Below are 16,156 nucleotides of genomic sequence, written 5' to 3'. Positions count from 1 at the left end.
AGATTCTACAATGATTGTGACTCAGAAATAGAGACTAAAAGATTATTATCCATTGGGAAAAAATATAGGCTTAGATGATTCTTTGAGGCTTTTTCCCAAAACTACTTTGAATCATATAAAAGAAAGAGGAATACCAATGAAGAACTGATGTAATAAAATGTAATCAAATATTCTCTTTAAATATACATATAAAATAAATGTGATGAAAAGACTTAGACATTTATGAAACTCATGGAAAATTAGTCAGTAAAGTGGTGACAGAAGTGTGGTATTTCACGCTGTTGGCATAGTTACTACATAAATAAATTACTCCTGAAGTGGTATGCTTTGTGTACTGCCTTATAGTACAAATATCAAATTAATTCCCTCTGGGATGATTGCTTGGTTGATACACAATCACTTGAGTAACTTCCAACTTCATAATTTCTGGAAAGATGGAGAGTTCCCAAGCACACTGCAGGAACAGACTGCCCGATCAGTGTGAGCTAGCATTTATAATTCATGTTTACATGGTGTGAGGGGATGAAGTAAGGTAAATGAGAGCATGACTTATAATTAATATCTGATTTCTAATGTTTAAAAACAACTCTTAAGTTCATGTTCCTTGAGATGGACTGGCAGGAGTCAGAACTGAGGCCTCAAAGGCATTTGAAGGGTGTGGTTCTGCTACTCCTGCTGGCAAGGGCTGTAGGAGGCAGCAGTGCAGTGGGGACAGCCCATCACCTCAAACCCCACTGCTTTTGTGGGTCATTTAGGATATGGCACATGGATCTGTCTTGTTACACAGAAGATAAACTCTGTGTGCATTCCACAACAGTCTTGCTCAACTCCCCAGAGTGATATTTAATGTTGCACAGTGCATGATAGGTCTGCTAAATAACACACATCTGCGATTTAAGCCTGAGCATACTGGTGTAAATTTTTTGTCAAAAAATTTTTCACCAGTGTTTTTTTTTTTCAGCTGTAATGATAGCAAGAAATCTAATTTTTCAATCAAAAGCAAAGGTGTGATAAAGCCCTGTACTATATATGAAAGACAGTTTGTTACTTTTTTTCTGAACAATACTTTTTTTAATGCAATGTCCTGGATGTGTCCTTTGGAGCCTTTTAGCCACCAGTGCAAAATGCCACAATGAATTATTACTTCAAAAAGCTGGAGTGTGTGAATGAACCTTCCAGGTACACTTCTGCTTTGCATCATGAACTTTAGTAGCACAACTCCAATCTCAGGAATGTTTCTTTCTTAAAAAAAAAAAAAAAAAAAAAAAAAAAAAAAAAATTTTGAAATTAACAGTATTGGTTAATAGACAACTTTTTGTACTGGCCACATGCAAGCCAGGCCGTGCAATCAACAGGAAAGATAAGAAGGTCAAACAGGAAGAGCTGTGCTGGAGTCAGTCGTGAGCAGAGCTGAGGAAGGCAGGGATCTGCCTGCTCTTTACCAGCATGTTACAGTGGATCAGACCTGGAAAAGGTAGGAGATGTCCTGTGTTCCATGTCTACATCTCCTTCTTTTGCTCTCTTTTAGGTCCTTGTGGTCTGGCATTTGACCGTGGGTTTATTGTCAATGTGTTGGAATTGGAGCCAGTTAAAAGGGTTAATTTTCATAGTGTCCTGTTCTTTGGTGTGTCCATGAGGAAATCACTGGAAAATATGTGTAAATGTGATCTGTCACAGTTATGAGGACCTGCTGGGATTTTCTCTGCTGCTCTGTTTCCCTCTTCTAGGTAGTGTGGTGTTAGCTGAGCTGCAACTCAGTAGCAAGAGCTCCTACTTTATTCCTCTGCATTATCTGCCACAGGCCAAATTGTGTCACATCTAGCACTCAGAATGAAATACAGAGATTCACAGATGCCTTTTATAGTTTTCTAACAGTGATCTGATTTTTGTTTTAAAGCATCCCTAGAGTTTATGCTTATTCTTTAGCAGTTATGAGATTGTGGAACTTAGTCTCCAGTTTTCCATATCTAAAGTTGGAAATTTTGGATGTATGGTGCTTTTAGAGCTGTGTTGAGGATGGAAAATATATTTTGGTGGTACTGAGATATAAAGAAAATTAATCATAGAGAGGACAAAAGCTTTTAAAGGCATCTATTGCGTGGCTGAAGCTTGCTAGGGCTTTTTTGTTTGTAGAACAGCTGGGAACAATGATACTGCTTGCAACATTGTTTACTGAGAATTGCTAACTAAAGTTACTTCCGTGATAAAGAGGGTCAATCTTCCATTTTTGGAAAGCACTCACATTCCTCAGTTTGTTTACCTCGAATATAGATTTGCTTACCTTTCAGTGGAATACATAAAAATTGTTGCCTATACATGGCAACCTAATATGGATTTTTTTTTCTTATATTCATGCCTGTGACTGAATTTCATAGAGATCAAGTCTGTGATTTACTCTCTAAAGAAAAAGCTTGTAATGATCTTGACTTTAAGATGTTTGTAGCCTAGTACAGAAAATGTGGAATGTTAATTGAAACTGGAAGGAAGGAATAAAATGACTACTCTAGTAGTCAGTTTGGGAAAATGACCTCAATTAATTTAGGGCAGTATAGTTGCAAGACAGGTCTTTAGTAAGTCATTAGTATGTTGTCCTGAGGCTCCTCTAGAGGGAAGATGATAAATGAAAAAAAATTGTATTGCATACAGGTTTTAGGCAACTATTATTGCCATTATAGTATACCAGATCCTAATCTCAGAAATACACCTTTAGAGGGTGAGAGAGAATCTGGTTCAGTGAATGTTATTGCTGTTCTCCTACAACACCCTTTAAATGGGAATGAATTGGTGTTCCTGTCATCCACAATACCTCTTAAAATAAGAAAAAAAGGCAGGAGAGAAAAACAACCCTCAGCCTACATGGAAAATATCAAACTATATGTTTTCTTTACTGCTTAGCTGGGCTTTGAAAACACTCAGTAAAAAGGAAGCAGCAACATACAGATAAGCACGATAAAGGAATTATTCTATTTAACTTCCAGAAGGAAAAATAGTGTCTCATTTCCACCTGATGTTCAACAGCTGTTGGATACTGTCCTTTCCTGCCTGCTGTGCCCTGAGAAGGGACAGGGAAGGTGGAGTGACCTTCTGAGCCTGGACAGGGGTGTGGGGCAGCACACAGAGCCATTGGACACACTCCCAGTGCCCAGGGAGCACAGGGAGGGAGGACACCAGTGCACCCAGGAGCGCTCAAGGTGCTGAGCTGCCCAGCATCTGCCACTCCTCCCTCTGCTGCCTTGGAAACTGGGGGTCCCCTGACCTGTGGGGAGTGCCACATCTTGACTGCATGCCTTTTATTTTGATTAGAGACTGGCTCTGGGTTCAGAAAAACAGGAAGATCATTAAGTTTTATGGCCAACATCCTGCATCAAATAGGAATTTTTTTAGTCAAGCCTCTAAGAGCATGAGAAAAAAATAGCTTTATCGTAAATTATAAATAAAATGCCTAGTCAGTACACATAATCTACACATAAGTGTAGATTCTAAGAACTAGTTAGGGATGACAAACTTTATATGGTGAGTGCTAGATCTTTAATCTTGAAGCTCTTAGTCTTGTATTTGTTGCCATCAACAAATGGTTAGTTGCTAACTTACCATTATACTTACTAGCATTATGGGTTTATGAAAAAATCTCTAATAATGAAAGTGACTCAAGCAATGCAGTTTAATATTCTCTAAAGCTGCTTTATATTGGATGAATGTTTTTCTCTGGTTCTGTGCCATTAAATCTGCTTTAATTTGTGGTGGAACAGTTTAATAATTGAAAAAGCATCTGCATAATAAATGGGAAAATTATACTGCAGCTTTGCTTATGTGTCTTGGGGTACTTACATGAGAGTTAAAGGCAAATAAAAATAGTACAGAGATGTAAATCTTTGTCACTTGGGACCAAATTTATGTCAGGATACATTTAGATGCCAGATAGACGTTCAGAAGGGCCTAGGTAAATGAGGGGTCTAGCTACAAGAAAGTTCCTATTTTGTTCTCAGCACTTAGACAAAGCTACATGGGTTGAAATTTGGTGGTTAAGGTAAACAATAAAAATGGGAAATGAATCTGTAGAGGAGAATATAGCTGCTACAATATTCGAGGTTTGAGTTTTTCTTCTGTGCATCTTGGAAGAACCCAGAGAAGACATACAAAAGGAAATACTTGTTTTGTATTCCTTTCACTCATTCTGATTTTTTTTCCCTTGGCTTGGGCTCTATGACTGAAACTTCTTAAAAAGTTTATATCCATTCTGATATTTTCAGATGTCCTACTTGCTCTTACAGCACCAAGCTTTCTATGTTCATTCAAGGACCTGCATATATGTTACTCTTACCAACAGAATGGAATGTAGAAGACATAAAAAATTTTACCAGTATCTCTTCTCCAATTCAACTGAATTCTAATAATTCCAGTCAGAGTATGTTTGTTTTCCTAAATTTTGTGAAGGATGATACTTTTGCTTGTTGATAGGAGCTTATGGAAAAAAATGAATAATCTGAACACTGAATTTCATTTCTGGGATTAAGGGTAATCCTGATCTAAAAATAACAACTGGCTTTGGATTCGTGGATCAATGTAATTTAAACAACATCCTTTGGAACTAAATTGTCATAAATACCAAAATATTTACATCTTCATCAACAGGAGATACTATTATTTACAAAATATATGCAGAAAAGTATTTTATTTCTGAGTGTGAAAATTGGAATGCATTACATATAATCCTGGTACAGTAATGAAAAGAATGGTGTTAGCTACTGTCATTACTTCAAGGAAAAGATCAGGTATATAAATGGAAAAACATCACTGGCAAAGTGAGTTTGGCCTTTGGCAGGCCTGTGTTTTTAATCATTTATAACTAGGTCATCAAGCCTGATAGGCAGTTTTCCAGTGCCAACCAAATATGTTAATGAAAATTTTCTTTTGTGAGAGAAGGGATAAAAAATGCTTGTGTTTGAGTTACCACCTGTGTTTCATAGGTATATATACGGATTTTTACACATAGCTTTAGATAGACAACTGTGATGCAGCACAAAAAGCATCTTCTTTTTTTTTTTTGAAAGTCAGCCTGTCAGCCTCAGCCTTCTGATGGGCACCTTTGAATAAACGGCAAAATGGGACAATGAAAACATTAAAGCAAAATCCAGCCTAGATTTCTTCATACTTCATTAACTTGTGGTAGATATGGTTATGATTTAATTCTCTGAGCTGGTCATACAACCTGTAACTATACCTCATTAATTCTCTATAATTGCATAACTTGCCTCGGTCTATATATAGTTCACTGTTTTTTCAAGAAGTGCTCATTTGGGGTAAAAGTTTCAATGACTGTACAAGAGCAGGGAAGTTGTGCAGACAGATCCTGCCTTGTCCCGTGTACCTGCCTACCATGGCAGGCTGCTGGCAGCTGTTGTGCTGTGCGTGTTGGTACCTGGTTTGCTCAGGTTTAGGGATCTGTGATGTGAAGCTTGGAGGGCAAGAACTGCAGGAAGGCAGGGTTGTGAAGAAAAAAGCCAGAACCATGTGATTTGGGACACCCCATTGCATGGTAAATGGAGAAGTGAGACATTTCTTGACCAGACTGAAGGCTGATCATAAGTAGATACTAGGTGAACAGGCACTCATCTGAGCCTTTAGGAGAGCAGAAGTGCATCTTTCATCTACAGCTTTAGATTTAACCAATTTCTGCTGGAAAACAAATGAGATGAAATTTCTGGGAGGCCGTAACCTTGGACACTCATCATGACTGTAGCTCATTAAAGAGTATGGCTGGAGTAAACACAGAGGAATTCAGAATAAATCCAAATGACAGGACTAAAGTAAAATCTCTCCTGTGGCTTTATGAAATCGTTCAGAGACATGTGCAAGCCCACTGAGGAAAAGGGTGTAAATATCACTGGGCATGTTCTGGCTACGTGAGTTGCATCTTTTGTGGATGCTTTGGCTGGTGGCCTGGCTGCACCTTCCTGACCCTGAAGTAGCTTGTGCCCAAGAAATGGGATTACAGGATGCCTCACCTCAGTGACTGGAGGGAGCAGTGAAGCTTGCAGCTGCCTGTGCTCTACTTCCATTTCTATTCCTTCTTCCTGATGGTGCCAAATGGAGGCTTGCTGCCAGACTCAGCCTCTAGCTTCAGTAGGGCTTCATTTTTCTGCTTTGCTGCAAGGTAATACTTGGCTCCTTGGATGCCCGTCTTCCTGCACAGTGGGTTCCTGTGGAGGATTCATTCTTTAGCTGAATTTATATAAACCTTCTTTGTTTCAATTCAGCATGCAGTACTTGTTCCATTCTTGTCACCTTTAGAAAATGATGTTTTTCCCCTCCAATTCCTCTGTTAATGTGAACGATGTTATCCCTGGGAGGCTCTGCTTTATAGCTGGCCAAGAATGAATAATTAGCAGTGGGCACAAGTACATTTCACTTCAGGCCTTGGATTGTTGCTGTTAGCCAAGCCTATTTCTTTGTTCCTAAAGCAGTGATGCCACCTCATTGCAGGAGCTTTTTCTGGGATAAATTTGGGTATTACACAAGAGTTCCTCTGAAAGAAGCCTATAGGAAATGCTTTAATCTGCATTACAATTAAAAATAACTCCTGCAGGAGAGGGACAGCTTTTGAATATGCTAATCTTTTCTGACTCTTTTTTTTTAAATTTTTCTTTCCTTTGCAGGTTGTTGATAATGTTAATTGTGTCACTGTGAAGAACTTCAAATTATGGAGAGTTTGGCAGTGGCAGGTGGCTCATCTGTGCTCAACACTAACACCACTGTCCCTGCTCTGGAGGGAGAGCAAGACAGGAACTTGGAGAGGGAAGAAACAGAGGAGGGAATGTGTGGGTGTGACTGCAAACAAGCAGGGAGCAATGCCGCCATCAGCACTCTCAGGGATGGAGTTGGAATGGACACGTTGCAAGAACAAGTGGGTAAGACCTCAAACAATATATCCTGGTGCCTCTGCTCCCACCTTCTCCTTGTGCTTGAATTACTGTGTTTTTTAAATGGTGCACAAGCTGAGAAACTGTCATGTATTTTTCACAGCATCACAGAACCCAGATGGGCTTTTTCTGAAATACAACAAGCAGCTATGTTTCCTCCATAGAAACGCTGCATAGATTGGACTACTGAACAATCTACACTGAAATTCACTTCAGGCAGGCAAATGGATTATCTTTTAGTAAGATGAGATCAAAATTATCTCACCAAAGAGCCAGAGTACTGAAATATAAGTTCTTTTTCTAGCACTTTTTGCTATATCTATCAGATTCAAAAGCCAGATTTCTATTTTAATTATTTTTTAAGTTGCTTTTTCATCAGAGGTGTAGAACTGCTTTGTGCAAAACAAAACCTATCTTGTGGGGTAAAATCATGCAAGTCAGAAGGACCCTTTGGGTAGAGGAGTGGAGTGACACAGGTAGGTGGCAATGGCCAGGCTCTTAGTTTACAGTAGGCTCAAGTGCTTTCTTAATGTGAAAATACTTCAAACAATCACGGAAAAAACTATTTCATTTTGAAGTATATGTCCTGTGACTTGCCCCATGTGTTTCTGTTCGCAACAGCAATGCTTCTGACATCAAAGACCAGGTACAAGCATCCCAGGGCAGTATAAAGTTGCTCTTTAGCTTTCCAGGGAGTATGCAAGACAATCCACCAAGTAGGAGTTCATATTAAGTTTTTGAACCTAATTATATATAGTACTTTAAACTGTTTAAACATATTCAAACTGTATTTATAGTAACTCTAACTTTTTACTCAAATTGAACAGCATACTATTATTTTAAATTAAACTGATGAGTAACAAAAAAAAATGCTTTCTGATAGCCTTTGCCTTTTCCTAAAAGTCACAGAAATGGATGTTAATGTCTTGATAACTACCTTTCAAGGAAAGTTCTAGTGTTTAATTTGAAAATAATGGTGATAATAGTTCACATTTCAAAAACATATGCTAATTTATTGTCCTTGTCAACTATTACATGATTATCAAAATGAAAAAAATTGTCAAAGTTTTGACAAATTCTGTGTTTGTAATTATGACTAAAACCAGAAAAGGTAGAACTACAGGTAAGTCTCGTCCCAGAAGCTCTGGGGGACTTAAATTTAGAAAGTTTCCTAAACACAGTCAGCCTGCACTGTGGTGAGCCTACTATCAAATTTCTATTTAATAACAAGCATCACAGTAAGAAATATATTAAGTCCATATTAAGAAAATAAATAAAACCCCAACCCAATGCTTCTGTCAAACACCCAACCAAAACCCTACAAAGCAAAGTATTTGGGGATTTCAATTTCTAATTTGAGTGTGTGCTAGTAATAGGACTTAAAGACAATGTTTTTAGTGCCTACTTTTTTTTCTTTGGGAGGTGGGAAAACTCTCTTTTATGTATACTTATTTATTTGCATGACTTTTTTCATGTAACATTCATAGATGCACTTGAGGGAAGATGCAAAAGACTTGGAAATTACCATGCCCTGCTATGTTACAGAGTTGTTTTTAAAAGCAGAGTTTCATCGGATAATGTCTTGGGATACATAAGAATTACCTCAGAAATTTCCTACTAAAAATGAAAGATCTATTTCTTTTACTTTTATTCTTGGAAATATGAAGCTTTGTCTTCACTGATATTTGCCCAGGGAGCATTGAGAAAATGGAAGTGGTTGCAGTGTTTTATCAGCATGAAAATATATCATTCCCTGAAGGACAGGAAGAAATATGGGCTAAAGGAAAAAAGCAGATTACTATTAATACAAAACATATCTTTTTTGTGCTATTTCTCTGAAACTTCAAGTCACTTGTTTTATAGCACCCCCTCACATGTCTGTAATACACATGTAAGAGATAAAGAAAAGAGTTATTTTTCTCTGTATTAACTGGTACAAGGCACAGCAATTTACACCACTGAAGCATCAGTGCCATTTTTAGTGTAGGTGAAAGGGAAGAGAAAATTAAGTCTGACCCTTGCTCCTTCCCAAATGAAAATTCTGTTTCCTGAGGACCTGTCTTTCCACCAATTCTCCATCTTGAAATTTCATATCAAAATGATGCAATAAAGATTTAACTTCCCCTCCAGCTCAGGAGGAAAGAAATATTCTGCAGATACTTTTTGTCAGGTTTGGGAATTACATGTCAGGAAGGGGAGAAAACAGTTATTCTCTCTCAGAAATTATCTGATGCATCAAATGCATTGACAGCATGTGGTATTTTGTTGGGGTTTTTTAAAAGTGTGATTAATATGACTTAGAAAAGGCACATAACCATTTCTTTCATTTATCATAATAGAGTGTTCTCCAAGTGAAAAAGGCATGAATGTCAGTTCAAGGACTCTTCCCAGTCAGGCAGAGAATTTTCCAACTGGTAAGGCATTTTCCCCCCAATCCTATCTTTATATTATAATGCTTTTCTCATTGCTTACTTTTTATTTTTGAGACAACTCAACTATGTCAACATTTGCAATCATCACTGCTGTAAGGTTTATAATGTATTTCATGGCACCTGTGAAGTGAGCAACTTGTACATAAGATTTGTTGAGAATTTCTCACAATTAGAGGGAGCAACTGCTATAAAACCCAGAAATAATTTATGTACTATATTGTACTGGTTACAAAAAAGAAAAACAAGAGAAGCAAATAAAAAGTTCATCACTTATTTTACATATGCCTTTCAATCCTTCAAATGTCTTATCTTTTAAAGCTTGTGGCCTTTCCAGGTATTTATTTTTATTGTTCTTAAAGCTGTATTTTCAGTGAAGTGTCAATTGAGTGCAGTTCTTCAGTAAGTGGGTTCAGTAGGCTTCACCTCTGGAGGGCTCATGGCACGCACAGTGAACTGAGGGTCTTGGCACATTTCCCTTTTTGTGCCACCAAAACCAGCACTGAGCTGTTCCCTGCTCTCTGGCTTGACCTGACAAATCACATCAGTGGCAGAGTCTTCCCCAGGCATATGGTTATTTCAAATAGTCAAATCATTTGTGCTTTATGTACCTGCTTTTCTTGCTGTATACAGAATTTGGGCTCTTTGTAACTGGAGGTATGGGTCAGGGCTCACAGAAGCAGACAGCAGATTATAATGGGGGTTTAAATCATGTTTAATCTCTATAAGGCATTATTATAGGGATTTTTTAAAGAAATAGCTGTATTTCTGTTGTTTCAATTCATTATACCAATTATTTCATTAACATTAACTTTCTATAAAAGATTGTGTGTCTACCATTACATATTTACCTCGGAACAAATTTGATTATGAAAAATGAACATATACATTTTTAAGTCAGTCCTCTCTTGTGCAAGTATGTTTTATGTTTTCAGGTAAAATGAAAAGGCCAATAGTTCTGCTCTAGCAGTGATCTGAACAACATTCAGAGACTCTTGTTTGTGTTCTTCCTACTAACAATTGACTATATGACCACAGCTTAAAGGGAGAGGCCTTGTAATTGAGTAACACAGGTTTATATTTCTGAGCCACCCTTCTTGACCTTAAAGTAATGAGTAATTTAGGTGCAAGTCATGGTAAAACTCCTGGAGGCATGCATAGGGAGTCCTCTAAAAACAGATCAAGATACAGCATATTAGACTAGAATGTGAAAAGCATCTATTTTACCAGATCAAAATGTGAAGCTCAAAGGAGGTGGAATATTTTAGTATGCACAACAGTCCCCTATTGCTGGAAGTGTGACCTATTTACATACTTTGGAATTGGAATTCTTCCTGACTGGGTATTATTGGCTTATATGTGCCCATCTGGGTGTCTGAAAACTTATGATTCACTGTTATTGGGCTAAATTAACAAATTAATGCGGAATGAAAGCAGCTTTATCAAAGATCCTCTTTATGTGAGAGAAGCTGGCTGGAGCTGTACCCTTAGCTGTAGTAAAAGCTGCTCATAAACAGATGCAAGAGCTTGGAAATAGCTTAGTTGAGAAAGATAGTTGTGAGTTTAAGATTACTGTAAAGGGTTGTTACATGCTGAACTATCTCTTATTGTTCAGGGTTTTTTTGGGTTTTTTTTTTTTTTTTTTTTTTTTTTTTTTTTTTTTTTTTTTTTGGTGATGCCAGTATCTGTTTGCTTTGATTTTTGATGTGTGTGGAATATTTGGAAATCTGGGCATGTTTGCAATGCCCTGAGCTGTCTAAATTGGCAAATGACTAATCTACTTGCTTTTTTCTGCTTTTTTTTCCCTTCTCCATCCATAAATATCAGTTGTCTCTCAAAATTGCTTCATGCTAGGCCTCTATGTCTACAGGATAATAAAAATGTAAAATAAATGTGCAATAGATCACTGTTCTGTATGCCTGTCTCTGAAGCTGAAAAAATATATTTTTATGTGTATTCTATAATTTTGAGGCATGTTCTGTTTCTGCAAAGCTGATTCACAAAGCTTGTAGCACTGAAAACGAGTATTCTCCTCCAGATATCTCCTTGAAGTTAACAATGGTAAAGAGAAAGAGTGGAAGTCCTGATTCCAGGCTCCAACGACAGCTCAGAGGACAGCTCCGTCTTCTGGAAAATGACAGCAAGGAGGTGATGACTGTCTTCAGTGTAAGTCAATTGCTTGGAAATTGTTTTAGTTATTCAGTTAATACCCCCTGTGCTACTGAAACAGTCTGCAAGATATTTGAGTCCTATTTCCATCTACATGCTGGGTGCTTGAATTTGAGTGACCAGTTTCCTGTGGCCTGAAAACATTTAGGGGCTTTACAAATATTGAATTATTGAAAAAGACCGGAATGTCAAATTGATGTAAAATAAATAAACTCACTTTAGTAAGTAATTGAATGAGTTTATTTTAAAAATTTTCTGCATTCATTTACATCAAGGGAAATAATGGGGCTTTGATTTATTTTAATTTGCCCTTGTATTGACCCATCACTTCAGTTTCTAGACACTGGGAGTTATTTGGAAAGCTAATTTCCTGGGAAGCTCACTGCTAGGCCAGCGAGGAAGTCTGAAGGAGAATGGCCCAAGCATTGGACTTCCTAGGGCTCAATGGCCATAACTATAAATAGCATACGATTGTTGGCCAAATTTTATTACTGTCTTTAATTTTTTTGTATATGGGAAGCCTGTCCTCTACAACCAACGAGGTTTACTTTGAATATAGGTTAGTCTCCTCCTCCTCCTTGAAAAAATAATCAGAGTGATACCACTTAACCTCTGGTGTGTATTTTTTTTGTGTGTGCCTTGGGTACCAGCCTCCTTCACTAGCAGACCAAACTGCTGAAAACTTAGTTACGGTTTTGACTTATACAGACACATGTTTCCACACCATTTTCCTTTCATGTGCTGTGACCACCCCACCATCAGGCTGCTGACTTTGTGGCTGTGCACAGTCTATACTTCTGCTTCTCTGCTCTGGATGTGTTTAGAGGGAGATGGAGGAAGGAAAATGGGATTGGGAGGCAAAGGAAAAGAGTAAACAAATGGATTAGATTTGTGGCTTTATTAGAAACAGACTGGAAAAGGCTTTGAAGGAAACAAGATTGATAATGTTAAGCTTCATTAGAATGTTATTTTGATATTCAGCAGTGCATGAAGCCCCTGAGGCTGACATAATTTAGCATGTGTTGGCAATTTATTAATAGATTTCAGGCTGTCATTAATATGTAATCTAGTGTAGAAAGGTGCATGCAGAAAATCAAAGCAGCAATGAGACATGCCTGCTGAAGAAGCCTAGGTTGGACTTTTATATTTTAATGTGTTCAGATTGCATGAATTGAAAATATGGATGTTAAACAAAATTAATTCAGAGAGATTTAAAAATTGTGCTGTAGAGGTCATAAAATCAGTGGATCAGCTCCATCTTACTCAAATTATAGAAAAAGTTTGAGGGACAATTTCCTCCCTGATGCCTTGAGTTAGAATCAATTTCTTGATCAGTCCTTCAATTGTTTCAAGCTGCATTTCAGTTTTAATGTGACAGGAGCAAGAGTACAGTAGCATCATACCTGTTAGCTTTACGTTTGATTTATTCTCTGAGATAGTGATTCAGATACTTGTTCTCATAAATTACACAGTTCTTTGTATTTCCCTGAAAGGCAATAGCCAGCATCACTGGGGAGCCCTGTTTTTAAGCTACAGCCTGGAGTGCAGCCAGACTCTATATTACACCTCTCTGCCTAGAATCCATCAAAATGTGTTTTTCTTTCACTTATTTGAAGGATTATGTATATGTTCCTTTTAGCATTTCTGGAATAACTTAATATCCATCATCATCACTTACAATGATTATTGCTTATCTTTGTTAGAAGCGTAATTTAATGCTATTCTAGCAATGTAAACTAGTACAGATGAGGATAAAAAGATTTTAGTGCATCTTTAAAAAAAGAAAAATAATAGCTCAGTATATTTGTTTTAATCTAAAAAGAGTGAACTTGGAAATAATTATTCAGTATCTCTTCTGGATAAAGACTGATAATACCTAGGTAGCAGGTTCAAAGTTGCATCAAAAGAGCTGCATTTTTGTGTGTACAGAACTCTGAGGGTAATCTACATCAGGAGGTTGTAGAACCTAGAAATTTTCAGTGATAGAGTGAGAAATTTCAAGTTAAAAAAAAACCCCTAAACTAGCTCCTTTCCACTGTTTAATATTAATGCCCACACACCTGGCAAAGGCATTTCCCAAGCTGTAAACCACTTTGTGCAGAAGATATTCTTGGAAGGAATTACTATGTGCTTGCCTGTGTATATGCATTTGACTATATGGTTATACATATGACTGTAGATAGACATTTCTGGACTAGACAAACCTTCAGTCTCACTCAGTGTGGTCTTTATTTCCTCTGTAAATTTTAGCCTCACTGAAACTGTCAGTACAATTGCTAGGCAAGAGTCATTAAAATTTGGCTCCCTGTATGTTGTAGGTGTATGTTAAAGAACAGGTATCTCATACAGATAAAATCCTGGATTATTTTTTAATCCTTGATGCATAGTATTTTAGCCTAAGTGTTACCTAGTGAGAAATTGTGCTTAAAGCTGGTGGAATTGTAATTGAAGCATTGTTTTTGATTTTTAGGAGCTTTCTGCCAGACTCCTGTCAATTCACAGTGATCAAGATTTAATAGTGGTGACATTTAAAACTTTTGAAGAAATATGGAAGTTTCTAACCTACCACTCACTGGGTAAAGTTGTTTCACTAGACAATAGCTCAGTATGTTAATTTGTATTCAATTGCACACAATTTCTGGGAACATGTTGACCACAATTTTGTGATTTATACACTGTGCATTAAATAATAATAGAGTTGTCTCCAACTCCCTGAAAGTTTGTATTTCTGTGTAATACTGTAAAAAGACAAAGAAAAAAAATTGGATTTTCTTTTTCCTAGGTTTTATAAATCATTGCATGGAGAATTTATTCTTAGACCAGTCTTTCTGGCTATATTCCCAGGAGGAGGAAGATACAGGCATTGAAGTCTGTATAAATGAAAAATCATTAAATTTGATGTACAGAAGCCTGCTAGTGCAGGAAGGTAAGTAAGACTGTACATGCTAAGGCTAGGTTCAGGGAAGAATCTTTATTTAAAACCCCCAAATTAGACATTAAGACCTATTCAAATACTTAACGAAGTTGAAGCTTAAATTTACGCACTCCAAACACACATTGTAAAGAGAAAAGAAAGGAACAAACACGGATTAGGTTCAGTAAGATCATGAAGGGATTGAGAAAATTCATGTGCAGCTGGTGCATAAATGGATACCAAAAGGATTAGGGAGTGATGTACATTCCAACTTGCTTAATATTATTGCAAGTTCTGGAGATGTGCAGGAGAAGGATTATAAACAGCTTCCAGACTCATGTGCTTCTCCTAAACAGCATCACCTGCTGGTACTGCCAGAGACAGGATGACAGGATAGGTGGATGATTTGTTTCTGCAATAGGAATATGCAGAATTGCAGCAGAGGGCTCTGTGCTTCATTAAGACATCATCTCTGCTTGCTTTGTTTTGTTGGTTTTTTGTGAGTTTGGGGGGGGTTTTTTGGGTGGGGGTTCTTGCTGTTGTTGTTTTGACTGAAAAACACACTAGATGGAAATGTATGAATATTTGACAATCAGCAAGTTCAGAATTTCAATTTCCAAATGAATATTACTGATGCTTCTGAAGACAGTTTTAGGGCTTATATGACACAAAAAAATTACATAAAATGACATCTGCTCAACTGCTTTTGTTTTAGGATCTTTTTTTGTTTTATATCCTGATAATACAATACAAAAGATGATGGTTACTGACAATGAAACAACTTATTTTGAGACTGGGGCTTTTACTGAAGGTGGATCTTTGGATAGTGACATGCCTATGTGGTCTAATGCTTCTCTGGAGCCATTGGAGCCTTTCCATCAGTAGGTACCTGACACTATCTACCTATTTCATATACATCCAATTCATATATGCATACCTGCTTAGAGATCTCTCTACATGGGGCAGGGAAAAATAGCATGACTTTCTCAGTTTGGTTGGTTTTCCTGAAGTAGCAGTACTTTTACTACTAATATTAATCAAAATGTGTGTCTGAAGTGTATGGGCAGTGCTAGAATTGGAAGGTAATTGTGGGAGGGATGCATCAGTTTTCATATGTATTTTAAAGATGACTGTTGTCACAACACTTAGTGAAGTGTTCTATAAACTAACTTCACTTTCTTTTTTTGCTTTCAGATGGTTTCTTAAAGGGTATTCTAATCCTGTCGATTTTTCATGTAAAAATGAATCTAAATCCATCAGAGAAGTTGGTAAGAAATTTCAATCAAACATCAGTGTTAGAATAACCCCAAATTTACTCTATGCTTTTGCTAGAACAGTCTCTAAAAAGTCCATTTTTTAGACTTTCTGTCCATTGTATTAGAGTGGGGAAACAGCTTTCAAAGTTAGTTTACACTAAAATTAGTGAGAGTGTAAATTTCTCTAAGATTAAACTCTAAAGAGTCAAACTCTAAAGTCTTTCCCCTTTTTGCCCCTAAATAGAACACAAGGTAGTACAGAGTAATTGAGTTGAGGATGCCTCAGAAAATGCACCAATGCAATTGTGGATCTTTCACATGTATGCTGCTTTATCTCATACTGCCAGAGAAATAAAACTTAACCAGATGGTTTGAGGTTAGAGAGCAAATATGGTATATTTGCTTCCATGATGTCAGTTTTAATACTGTACTGACTAGTATATACCCATATTTATCCCATAGGGATTG

At 37.1% G+C, this 16,156-nt stretch overlaps 1 protein-coding gene across 1 annotated transcript in view; it reads left to right on the top strand.

Annotated features, from left to right (window-relative positions):
- The first annotated feature begins 1,396 nt into the window (after positions 1 to 1,396).
- LOC136360174 (SH3 domain and tetratricopeptide repeat-containing protein 1-like) overlaps positions 1,397 to 16,156 on the top strand; it is a 28,410-nt gene continuing 13,650 nt past the window's right edge. The window contains 8 exon segments of the mRNA XM_066317209.1: positions 1,397 to 1,474; positions 6,657 to 6,908; positions 9,260 to 9,334; positions 11,388 to 11,515; positions 13,989 to 14,094; positions 14,301 to 14,444; positions 15,148 to 15,313; positions 15,627 to 15,700. Coding sequence (XP_066173306.1) covers positions 6,701 to 6,908; positions 9,260 to 9,334; positions 11,388 to 11,515; positions 13,989 to 14,094; positions 14,301 to 14,444; positions 15,148 to 15,313; positions 15,627 to 15,700 — 901 coding nt within the window. The 5' untranslated portion in view covers positions 1,397 to 1,474; positions 6,657 to 6,700.

This window comes from Sylvia atricapilla, chromosome 4 (genome assembly GCF_009819655.1).
Source record: "Sylvia atricapilla isolate bSylAtr1 chromosome 4, bSylAtr1.pri, whole genome shotgun sequence".
Lineage (NCBI taxonomy): Eukaryota > Metazoa > Chordata > Aves > Passeriformes > Sylviidae > Sylvia > Sylvia atricapilla.
Note: the sequence above shows the minus strand (reverse complement) of the source record. Positions and strands in the feature narration are given on the sequence as shown.